The sequence below is a fragment of the Homarus americanus genome, unplaced genomic scaffold (assembly GCF_018991925.1).
Source record: "Homarus americanus isolate GMGI-L3 unplaced genomic scaffold, GMGI_Hamer_2.0 scaffold25860, whole genome shotgun sequence".
NCBI classification, from domain to species: domain Eukaryota; kingdom Metazoa; phylum Arthropoda; class Malacostraca; order Decapoda; family Nephropidae; genus Homarus; species Homarus americanus.
In genome coordinates, this window is record NW_024724693.1 from 2094198 (window position 1) to 2106508 (window position 12311).

General features: G+C 37.0%; 2 protein-coding genes across 5 annotated transcripts; one reads left to right on the forward strand and one right to left on the reverse strand.

Annotated features, from left to right (window-relative positions):
* Positions 1 to 1038: 1038 nt before the first annotated feature.
* Positions 1039 to 8173, reverse strand: LOC121864499 (exosome complex component MTR3-like). Of its 4 annotated transcripts, none has more exons than XM_042363540.1 (7): positions 8116 to 8173; positions 5419 to 5636; positions 4811 to 4941; positions 3251 to 3373; positions 2972 to 3118; positions 2377 to 2616; positions 1039 to 1313 (listed from the first exon to the last, which is right to left on the reverse strand). In XM_042363540.1, exons 2-7 carry the CDS (start codon positions 5561 to 5563, stop codon positions 1257 to 1259), a joined length of 843 nt encoding a protein of 280 aa, XP_042219474.1. In that variant the 5' UTR covers positions 5564 to 5636; positions 8116 to 8173; the 3' UTR covers positions 1039 to 1256. The 4 variants fall into 4 exon arrangements, with proteins under 4 accessions (XP_042219474.1, XP_042219476.1, XP_042219475.1 ...); XM_042363542.1 differs by lacking the exon at positions 8116 to 8173 and adding an exon at positions 7625 to 7917 and having other exon boundaries at positions 5419 to 5608; XM_042363541.1 differs by lacking the exon at positions 8116 to 8173 and adding an exon at positions 7852 to 7875.
* An 840-nt stretch (positions 8174 to 9013) lies between these two features.
* On the forward strand, positions 9014 to 11928 carry LOC121864502. The gene is made up of 2 exons (XM_042363543.1): positions 9014 to 9273; positions 9891 to 11928. The coding sequence occupies exon 2, from the start codon at positions 9897 to 9899 to the stop codon at positions 11163 to 11165; it is 1269 nt and encodes a 422-aa protein (XP_042219477.1). The 5' UTR covers positions 9014 to 9273; positions 9891 to 9896; the 3' UTR covers positions 11166 to 11928.
* The last annotated feature ends 383 nt before the right edge of the window (positions 11929 to 12311 follow it).

The window sequence follows — 12311 nt, forward strand, 5'->3', positions numbered from 1 at the left end:
TTCGACTGCCTTAGTTTTTTACCTATACAAAATTATCCCACAACAAAATGGCTGCTGTCAAAATTACGGTCTAAGCCCTAGACTCTCGGGCTTCAGATACAGTATTCCATATAGGTGGGACCATCATGCTTGGAGCTCCACGAGTCTTGAAGACTTGCTTTACCATCTTTCCCGGGTTGAACTTGAGACTCACAAAAAATGGTTAAACTTATTCTGTCCTCAAAAAATTTTAATATCTCTCGTAAGACAAGCGGAATGATCTCCAGGTAATTAAAGGAATGTTTGGTACAGGGAATAACAGCCATTATATTGATATTGGTGATTCACCATTAAATACCCAGTGTGAACGCCAGCCATCGTAGCAGCATTGTCATACACCTGACCATGAGGGTTCATGGCAGCCATCTTGTACTTTCCTAATGATTTGCTTTGTTAAAGCATCGGTCATTGCCTTCCAGCTCCATAAAAATCGAGAAGTGACTTACTATCACCTCTCCACATGTAGTATGGACAGATCCGAGAATTGCTGTACAGTCCTCTGATGAAGTGACCTGGGATACTATACAAGATACAGGCTAGCTATTCTGACCTTGATGATGATGTAATTCACCTGCACACCCAGTAGTTGTAGGAAGTCATTTAGAATGGTTGGTGGGAGGTATTTTCTCAACAATTTCATGAGTAACAGAAAAGTACCTTGATTGTTATTTATCCCTGAAAAGTAAGATGTTGCCATTATAAGAACATAATACTGTCAAGTATTCGTGTTGTTTGAGAAAAATGGGCATCAAATTGTGATTGTTATTTGTTAATGCAAATGTTTACATTCATATCAAGAAAATGGTCTCAAAATTTGATTGTTTTTCATTAGAGCGATATAAAGAAATGGGTGTCTAAATGTAAGGGTTACCAACGTATATTAGGGTTACCTGTACATAATCAAGACCCATTACCTTCTACAGATTAAGCACAATTCTATCTCCATCAAATAGCCATAACTTAGCCTTAATTTAGTTTTTGGTGAGAAATACACTAACAAATGGTATATATTAAGAAAACATTTTATTTGTATAAGTTTTTGAATGAAAATATATGATGTCCACGATGCAGTTCTCCAAAATCATAAAGTATTTCTAATAATTTCTTTACCGGCACATCTTATAATGGAGATAATAGTATCCTGGTCCACGCACACTGAAAGTCTTAGTACAACCAAGAATCAATACACTGTGCAAATTTCAGTTTCTATAGGTGGATCATGAAGCATTGTCTTCATTTTCTTCCAGAGACTGTTCCACATACTCCACCAATGTCTGAAACAAAGTAGGAATCATAATATAAGTTAAGGGCAAACAAGTTAGTTTAGTATTATTATGTAAACGATAAAACAAACGCTCTTTTATACCCCTACTCAGATTGGGTCAGCACTTGATGAGATAACTGGACAAGCCCTCAAAAATAATCCTTATGTACTATATGCCAATCCTCTCCTACTCAATCACCCTTCACCTTTGTGTCCTCTGTTGACATATCCACTTCCAGATAGCTGAAACACCTCACTTCCTCTAATCTAATTTACAATATAATCCTCCGCAACATTTTCATTTATTCTTAGGATTTTTCCCTTTATACTGGACAACCACCCATACATCCTAACATTACTCTGGTGTTTGTCCCTCTGTCACACAGTGCCTATAAAATACTTAATTTTTTATCCTCTTGTCATATATAATGTGTATAATACATATCAATCATCTGTTCCTATATCATACACAATGTAAACAATCATTTATTTTATTATTGTTGTTTTTTTACATCTCATCCTTAACAGTTCAATGGTAACTCCATCCACTACTAACACCTTCTCATTCTTAAGCTTCCTTGCTGCCTCACTCATAACTTTCCCTTTCAACAATGTCTCCATCACACTCATTGTGGCATTGTTTATTGAATTCTAAAGCAATCACTCATAACTTTCCCTTTCAACAATGTCTCCATCACACTCATTGTGGCATTGTTTATTGAATTCTAAAGCAATGGTGAGGGTTATGGTGACCAAAATGATACAGTGCTCATCTCTTGTCTAAAGAGTCACTGGTTCATGCTCCCAGATGTGAATGGGTTCTCAGTATCACAAATAAAGTAGTGAAGGCAGTTGAGAGTAATACTGACCACAATGCCTCCTTGTGTACGCTAGGTTTAGTATTCAGTGTGCTTTACCTTCAGTGCCCCTAATGGGCCATTAGGCCTACAGGATCCACTTAACAGGCCATTAGGCCTATAGGATCCACTTAAACTTCTTATGGTAGTGTAGCTTACACCTTACTTTGACATTACTGTACAGTAAAATCATTGGATTATACATTTCATATTTACCTTTCTGGAGAGATTGTAAATCCTCTGACATATTTCAACTACAACCTCTAATCCTTCACAAAGGTTATCTGCTGACACTTGGCCTCCTTGTACTAAAAGGGTAACTTGACCATTGGCATACTTGGGCATCATTCCAACAGTCAACTGGCCACCCTCACTGCCTGAGCTGCGAATCTCACGGCCTTCATATTCCTCTTCATAATGTGTTGGGTCAGCATAAAGAATACCATTATGCCACAGCTGAAATAAAGTATTGTACAAACTTGCAATGAAATCTTAAAATGTACAACAGCCCAAATAATGTGTAGAACTCATTCATACCTATAGCACTTTGTAACAGTTTTTATCCATAATACTTAAACTCAAATTGCCTTGAACGCGGGAAAAGACTGAAGGTTATATTGCGGACATGATGCACCAGCAGGAGTGTTGTGCATCACAAGATTAAACTTAGGAATTTATTTTCTTCAACATCTGTCAGTTTTTTTGCTGGTAGAAATAACTCAACTTTAATCATTGGGAGATACTGGCCATGCACGGGTTTAACTGCACTCAACTACAAGTCATAAATAGTAATACAACAATAAATATTCACCACTGTAGCTCCAATGACGAGGTCATAGACATCAATATTGGCATGGCAGAGAGCTAAGCCAGCAGCAGTGATACAAGCAGCCAGCAGTCCTCCATCATCCTCAATAACAGTCACATATACATCTATCTGGGACTTTGGGAATTTGTCCTGTGGAATTACAAGAGGAAATTATCAATATATTTCTTCATACACACAGGATCAAATTTCCATCTTACAAACTTCTACTTTTTATGATCCACACAAAATGTGATAACAATCATGAGGTCATCATTCACTTACAAGGATAATAACAGTTTCTAGGGCATCTTTCAGTTGTCTGCTCATCTCCTTTTGTTGTTTGTCAGGCTGTGGTGATCGCCTCACTAAGCAAGAGAATGGGGCCATCTTCACTTCACACAACACCTATGGATGAGAACATTCTTTATTTTCATAAATTAAATTAAATTAAATTTCCGAGACACTATAGTGCTGTGATTTTATGCTCGTATCACCATCCTCATTTCAGCTTGCTCAAGGCTTCTTATGTCTCATACATATTGCATACCTATACACAGCACACAAACAATTACCTAAGTAACAAAAGCACAGACTTATACTGTGCTCTGACAGCAACCCACCCAGATAGTACATTCTAATCTACACAAAATCATGTAAGATACAGAATAAAATACTGTACTGTACACTGCACTGACACAGATATGGACAAACACTTTACAAACACACACACATACACTTGTATACAGTATACACAAATTGTACTCCCATCTACACACTAACATACCATCAGCCAATATCACACTAATACTTGCCATGTTTCATCAAAATTGGTTAACATGTTTCACTGGTCATTCACTCAGAGCCCCCCCCCCCCAACACACACATACACAAAGAGAAAAAATAATATCTTCCTGATCTAAGTACACACTATACCTTATTTTACAATATATTTAGGAAAACACTTTTTAGTGTACAGTATTTCATCATTTAGTGTTTACTCCTAAAGTTTATTACTAATGTGGATCATGATACTGTACACTAAGTCTGTATAAATAAAATACATTTCCAATGATATTTCCTTCCTGTGGCCATAATGTTCTTAACATGAGGGTTTAATACTGCAGACGAACGTGTTAGCACCGTCCTTGTTGATAATATGTTATTACCAAGTTGTTGTTACTAACATGTCCATACAATACACTACTATGACAACTTAATACTGTACAGTGCTGTAGTAGTCTTAGTTGTACGCTGATATATGGAGTTACGTGCTAGAGTGTGGCGATGGCTGTCAGTATTATTCACTGTTTTTATCATAATTTAAGTTTCTTTCAAAAGCTAAAGGATGTTTACTAATAACAATAATAAGGTGAATGTGGCAGGTATAACATTAATAGATAGTAATGCTTGTAAGAGTTCACAAATGGTTACTGATTACCTCTGAAGAATTGGGTGCCATACTGACAACAACTGTCTCTGGTTATCCAGCTTAATATTTACAATAAATCCTTTTATAATTAATTGCAAGTTATAATAATACAGTAATATGTTTAAGTAAACAATAACACTTTTATTATGGAGTTGGTCGAAGTAAATCTGGCTTACTGGAGACAGTATTTGGGGGATTCATTAGCCTGTGGGAGACTCGCAGGCCACAACCTCACATATTAATGATATTATATACAAGGTGATTTTTTCAGCCTTTTTTTCTAAAGTGTCATATACAGTATGTCATAAAATACAAGTCACAACAATTACTAACTTAATATAAACTTGTGAAAGGACAAAGACATACAACAATAGATATGAGGGTGTACTGTGTGAATGGACACAAAGCCTCACCTTGCAAGACATGTTGAAGTCAGAACCTCTCTGTACGTCCATGGGTCCATAAACCCCACAACAAACTTTAGTGTTTCCAACCTCCAGGTAAGACGATCCTTTTGCTTGACTAATCACTCCCAAACTCATGACTGCAAACAATAAAATTTTGTTTAATTTGTCAGTTCATAATCCTTCAGAAACTTGTCACATCAAATAATTTATCAGTCAAAATCCTACAAACTTAATGTACTCGAGTCAAAACATACACATATCCATGCATTTCTTCACTACATCCAATCTTCATCCTTAGTTACACTGCCCATATCAGTTCATAATATAAGCTAAAACATCTAATAAATGTTTTCAATAATCACTTCATTGGGATAACAACTTTACTCCAATGTTTTATTCAATATACTTCTTAACTACTGTAACACTACTGTATATATCTTTACTCCCACACATTCCTTCGTATTACATCTCAGAGTAAATATTCCTCTAAGAGTAAATGTACCCTAACATAATTGCAACAACAATATATACTAAAATTAACACTGATTATGATTTTTCTTCCATGCAAAAGAGTGCTGTAAAAAAAATCTTAAAAAAAAAAGGTAAACACTTACAATATTTACGAGGGTCAACAGCAGACCGAGCATCCCTTCTTGAGGAATCCTCTCCTAAAAAAGAACTCTTCTCTTGTGTCTGCAGCAGGGAGTACGGAATACTTTTTTCTGGACCCATGATCCGACGAGTGTCACGACTTCCCATCTTGGCTTGTATTTCTTTGACAACTTCCAAGAGGCTGAGATATATCTAGGAATATGGAATAATACACTCAATCCTGTAAAAAAATATATATAAAATTGCAATGAAATTTACCAGTGTCTGTCTTTACAAGTATATACGTAATTCAGATAATTATTTGCAATAAGTTAATAGCTACAAAGTATGATTTAGGCAGTGCCAACATACATTATGATTGCAGCAAAGACAGTACTGTTCACAACAGTGGAGCAGGTGATTATCAAAGGGTATTACTCAGGAACAGTATTGCTGATTAACCAGGAACTTCAGAAATTTTTTCTATAGAAGAAGAATTCTTTCTTACCTCTAGGAAATTCAAATATTTGTTAATGATTTTAATTTTCTATACAGTTTTGGAAATTTTTTCATCTTGAACACTATTCTACTTCCACTCACTTCCGTCCAGACAAAGCCATTTTCACCTTTTAGATGACAAAATTTTCATACACAGGAATGCTTCCCAGTGACACATAATCAAGCATCAACTTTATAACATTTATGTGTAGAAGATAACATCTTCCCTACCTTAAGATGCCAAATATGACAAATGATTTACAATTTTCATAATATTATTTTGTCCTAAATGTTTCCCAGCAACTGTTCCACACAGAGGAACAACTTACCAGCTACAGTTACATTACTAGTAAATGATTAACAGGATAGGATGAACCAACCTAACCTACTTATTCTAGGTCAGGGCAGATAAGGTACTGTAGGAAGGGTGAGGTTTGGTTGGTCAACATCTCTAATAAATTATGCAGTCATGTAGTAGGTGGGAAGTTGTTCCTCGGTATACAATAGTCACTGGGAACCATTCCTGTGTATTAAACGTTACCTGAAAAGAATACCGGTGCTGGGCGGTTGTTAATTTGTGTTCTGACTGAAACAGTGGCCAAAATAATATTTTGAAGAACAAATCCTCTTCATTTTGAGGGATTGTCTTGAGATAAGAAAGAAGATCTCCACTGAAATATTGGTAATAGTTAAGATCAACTGTACACCTTCACTACCTACTGCCCAATATTTCACCATAAAACACAACGCTTTCTTACCTCATGAAATTGACATAAAATGTACAAGTAATATATTGTGAGTGGAAAAACTTTTATGATTTTATTTTTTTGCTATAATTTAGAGACACAGTCAGCGTTGTCAACCGATACCTGCCATACTGTGTTCTCGAAGATGTGTTACAGCAGTATTTTAGGTTAAGTTAGGTTAGGTTAGCTTGGTTAATTTAATGAACAATAAATTATAGAAAGTGGCAGCAGCTAATTCATGAATGTTAGTAGTTGCCGAGAGGAACCGTCAATAATTTGTCATTCATAAAGTGAACCAAACCTAACTACCTAATCAGACCTATCCTAAAATACTACAGTCATAAGTATGTTATATTAAAAAAAATAATAAAATGCCGAGACGCAACAAATATGGCAGGTAGATTTTAGTCTTCTCTGCAGACTAACGATGTAAAAGCATAAATCTAACCTACACAAAACATATTGATCAAGCATTTCTCATCAATTTCATGAAGTAAGAAACATTTGATAATCTCTAGTAAATTGTCATACAGTAGGTAGGTATGACACACAATTGGTCTTAACTATTACCAAAATTTTTTTTAATACTATTACCAACTAAATAGCAATATACTGTATCCACAAAACAGTAATATTATCGTTTCAGTTATCCACCTACTTGGAAGCTGAAATTACCCTATGTGGGAAAAACAATTTCAGCCCAACCTAACCTAACCTCCACCCAACCTAACCTAACCTAACCTAACCTAACCTCCACCCAACCTAAGCTAAGCTAAGCTAAGCTAAGCTAAGCTAACCTAACCTAACCTAACCTCCACCCAACATGATAAACTAATGTCAACTTATATGATGATTTACTACATACATATCATTTAGTATATACAGTATCATACAAGGTTCATTATAGTATGGTAGTGTATTACTCTTCTCTCTCACCTCAAGTTCTTTTGGAATATTTATAAGGAAGAAAAGTTGTGGTTATTACCTTAAGAAGTTACTAAAGAACTGTAACTTAGGTGTATTTAGAGGTTACTTTATAGAGGTGCTGCCACGTTGGTTTGATAGTTGTTATTGTGGTGTTGAGGCCAAGGAAGGTGTACTGTAAGGAACTATCAGTCTTATGGGAGTGATTACAGCCTTAATAGTTGAATACTTGTCCTGGAGATGGTGATGGATTACTTTAAATCTTCAACACTACATATATTAATCTACCTTTACTTGTGGTTCTGGATGTAATAGTTATACGCTAAGATTCAGTATGCAGTAAATATTCACAAACATTTATGGTGAATTTAAGTTACAGTTACTGGCCTGTCACTAGAAAGGTCTCAGTAATTGACTAACCGCCCAACCTGCTAATTAGGTGATAAGTGGTGAAATGGTAAATAATAAAAATATATAAATAAATGTCATTGGTACAGAAAAAAATCAGCGGGAAATATTATATAGTGTAAAAAAATCCAGCACACCACTTTCCATTTGGTGTCTTGTGGCTTGTCCAATAGATGGCTGTCACGGCCTAACGTCCCTTATGGTATTCCCTGGTTGAGGCGCCACAGATCACCATCACCTTTATCAGTATTCAATTCATAACTAATATTGGTGTGGGTAGTCGTAATTACTTTTAATTGTTTATATTTTCAACATGTTACCATTATTTTAAAGAAAATCATTACCCAAATAAAAAAAAAATATTGCTTCACATGAATGCCAATTTGTTATATGATTGCATGACATTTCCCCTGAAAGAAAATTAATTTGCTTGGATGAATAATTGACAGCAGTTGGTGTGTGTATGAACAGTTTTATTAGACACTGTGTGTGTGTGTGTATGCGTGATGATACATACGATGTGTTTTATGTGTGTGTGGCATGATACAGACGTGTGTGTGGAATGGTGATATAGACAGTGTGTGTGTGTATGTGGAGGGGGGTTATTATTCAGTAGATGTAGTAACAAAGAAAACCCCTAATCAGTAATATGTTTATCATTATGATTATAATTAGGATTATAGGTAATCATATAATAATCATTTAGTGTACGTTATCAAATCCCTTAATATTTCAAGATTTCGTAAATTCGGTAATTGTTTAATTTACATGGATTATATGGAACTTTATTGAAATTTACAACAATTCACTGTATACTGTGAATCTTAGAGTAATACTAATACACCTACAACCACAAGCAAAGGTAAATTTATAATACGAGACGTAAACCAATGGTGCAGGTTAAAGTGACTGGACATGACATGCCTACTACCTAGTACTGCACCAGCCTAAGGGTAGAACCTGAGAAGTGAACGACGGACATGACGTCGGGTTTTAAGTTGAAAAAAGATGAGGACAAATAAGTCCTTAAGTCAGTAAACACCAGTATCAGCAGCAGGTAGAGATAGTAAGTCAACACGTGAGGGGAGGTGTTGGTCACGGTGGGAGGCGGCGCATGATACCAGCCAACACAAAACCTCCAACCTCTTTTTATCTATCGTGGTCTTCACTGCAGCTCTTCCTCAGGTGACAGCCCAGCAGTCAACGCTACTACCTGGAACAACATTGTTAACATGGGATCAACCGGATGACTAATGGTAATGACCATCATTAAGACCACTCACCACAGCTCTTGAGGCTCAGGTAAAGTTAATATAATATTATGAATTTAAAACACCTATACCTTACATAAGTGACCTACACCTTGTATGAAATGACCTACACCTTACATAAAGTGACCCACACCTTACATAAGTGACCTACACCTTACATAAGTGACCTACACCTCACATAAAGTGACCTACACCTTACATAAGTGACCTACACCTTACATAAAATGACCTATACCTTGTATGAAGTGACCTACACCTTACATAAAGTGACCCACACCTTACACAAAGTGACCTACACCTTACATAAGTGACCTACACCTCACATAAAGTGACCTACACCTTACATAAGTGACCTACACCTTACATAAGTGACCTACACCTTACATAAAGTGACCTACATCTTCATAAGTGATTTACCCACTTCAAGATATTATGTGAGCACTTTTATCATTCTTTCTAATCCAAACAAAAAACACAAGCACGTCACAAATGAAAAACAATAGCAATGATTTTCCTGAAGGTGATGTTGGTGGGACACACATCAACCAAGTATATACAGTACAGCACAATAATCAATTAACATAAACAATTCCTCAGTAAGTTTGTTCGTGTTTTCCTCCAAGCTTTTAATTATTTTTTTGCTTACAGTGAGTAATGGAGGAAGACTTCGGGTACGTGAAGGTGTGGCACGGCCCCGGCCCTATACGAGACCTCTTGCAGCCTAGTAAAAATGGAGGTGACTTCCAACAGCACTGGGAGCCACTCACACCCCGCCAGAAAGAGTGGGACACCCGTCTTGTGCGACCTGAGTCCTCACTTTACGATATTAATGACAAATATATGGATGTAAATAATGTATCAGTGGATCCTAATGAAGGCTATGTGGATTATTATGGTGCGTATGTGGATGATAATTGTGGAGAAACTAATGGATTGCGATATTCTCCCGTTGTTGATGTCCACCTGGCCAGGTATGGAGAGCGAGACAGACAGGTAGAACGAGAATTCAATACTGACACGGCCTCGGGTGAGCTGCAGAATCATAATAAAGTTTTCGTTCATACAAATGGAGAGAATTATAGGTATGGTGAGCTCCCAGGCCACCAGAGATGGGGTGACAACTTCTCCCATGAACGACCCCTCGGCAAACATCAAGAGCCTTCATATTCTCCTCTTGTTAGGAGGAGGAGTAGTGTTGTGTTTGAAGACCAACAAGGACAACTCATCACTCAGAAACAACCGAGGAAATTCGGACAACAACACCAACAAGACCAACTGCCAACAAGATATGCTTGGGAAAACTGGAAAGTGTATAATCCTTCCCAAGACGTTAGGGAGTCGACCAAGCTGCACTATGAACGAGGACGACCAAGAAGCCCTCGTCGAGCACATGATGAGTCAAGTTCAGCTCATCCATGGTACAATTTTGCAACACCAGAAGGTGACCCACACAGAGTGACAACAGCGGTCCGCGAACCACAGGAAACTAGACAAGACCAAAGTTCTTCCACCGACCAATCCAGAACTCAAAATGGTAATTCTCGCTTTAAGAGAGAGCAATGGGTGGACCAGAGAAGGTCTAAATCTTTGGATCCTAACAGGGCAGACCGTCATAAGCCAGAGTTTGTGGAAGACCGCAGGAATCATCATGAAAGGTCTGAATCCACAGAACCTCACAGACTTGACCTTCATATGTCCAAATTTATAGAAGATTGTAGAAATCATCAAGGAGTGCTTGAACCTACGAAGCCTCACAGGACCGAAAATAAACACTCAAAACCCAGAAAACATGGTAAAGGGCAGCAAAGAAGGTCAGAGCCCAAGGAGAATCGTCGTTGGAACCAGCAGGAAAGATCAGAACCCAAAATGCCATACATACCCCAACCAGACTATACTTGGTACAGAAAGAAGGTTTGGAAATAAGTAGTGTAACATTACTGAGTTCCTGTCATATATAAGAAAACTTTAAGTTACTATAATTTACCTGGAGATATGTATATATGTAAACAACTACTGTACTTAATTATACTTAATGATATTCTTCTTGTCTCAGCTGTTAAAATGTTAATGATTATACTTGACCCTGTAAATAATCACTATACCTGTACAGTAAAATGCAATTTTGTTCTGCCATGTAAAAGTTGGTCTCACAGGCTTGACAGCAGGTCAGGGACAGAGTGAATACAGCACCACTGTTTACTGTATTAACTTAACCCATCAGTATACAAGGAGACAGCACTGCACTCAACCACTTTCCCTTTCCCAGCAATAAAATTAAATACTGTACTGTACCCACTAACAGCTCGGTGAACTGGGGTTGTGTGGGCACTGTAACTAGCGACCTGGTGAACCAAACAAACAGAAGGCCACCACAGTATCTACTCAGCCACCACAACTCTTTATCCTTGTGTCATATCTTTATACAAATGGTTGGAATTGTGTAAGAAAATGGTCTCATGTCAATTATCTATTAAATTTTTGACTGTTTGTCTTAATTTTATCAAGTAATGAATGAAAATAATTGTACACTTCCTAGAGACTATAAATGCCTGTACCTGTACTGTGACTGATTAATTGGAGATTTGAAAGAAAAACTTCCACATCTAACATTGTTTGTCTCTTCTGGGATAAACAAATGGGAAAGTGTACTAGAGGTCACAGCCTTAAATAAAGGAGCTATCACATCCATGAGCTCATAAATGCCCGGTATATTTGCCAATAGTGCATAACAGAGAACTGACCGACAGCCTGACCATCTATTAAGCTGACAGACGAGTGGTGAATAAGATATAGTTATAGCCTTATTTACAATGGAGTTACGTTCGTGAAAAACCCATCGCAGGTCAAAATATCGTAAATCGGGATTATTTTAACGTGGAATTCAATAGGATACCTGTACATTCCCAGCCAGTCCGATACCCACAAATATCACCGAAAAAAAATATATAAATCCTACACTAATACTATACTGTACTTACAACACAATTAAACAACACTCACCACATCATTAAGAACAAGCCTGGTTATCATCATATGTCCCCTATGAGCAGGGCCGTCCCTAGGAGGGTG

What these genes read in the sequence shown, in the direction of transcription:
- LOC121864499 (XM_042363540.1), bottom strand. Translation starts at nt 5,563, where the DNA reads ATGGGAAGTCGTGACACTCGTCGGATCATGGGTCCAGAAAAAAGTATT. An exon ending in ACTTCAACATGTCTTGCAAG is followed by an intron (nt 3,374 to 4,810) that starts GTGAGGCTTTGT and finishes TCTCATCCATAG; the next exon opens with GTGTTGTGTGAAGTGAAGAT. An exon ending in TTTACAATCTCTCCAGAAAG is followed by an intron (nt 1,314 to 2,376) that starts GTAAATATGAAA and finishes ACTTTGTTTCAG; the next exon opens with ACATTGGTGGAGTATGTGGA.
- LOC121864502 (XM_042363543.1), top strand. Translation starts at nt 9,897, where the DNA reads ATGGAGGAAGACTTCGGGTACGTGAAGGTGTGGCACGGCCCCGGCCCT.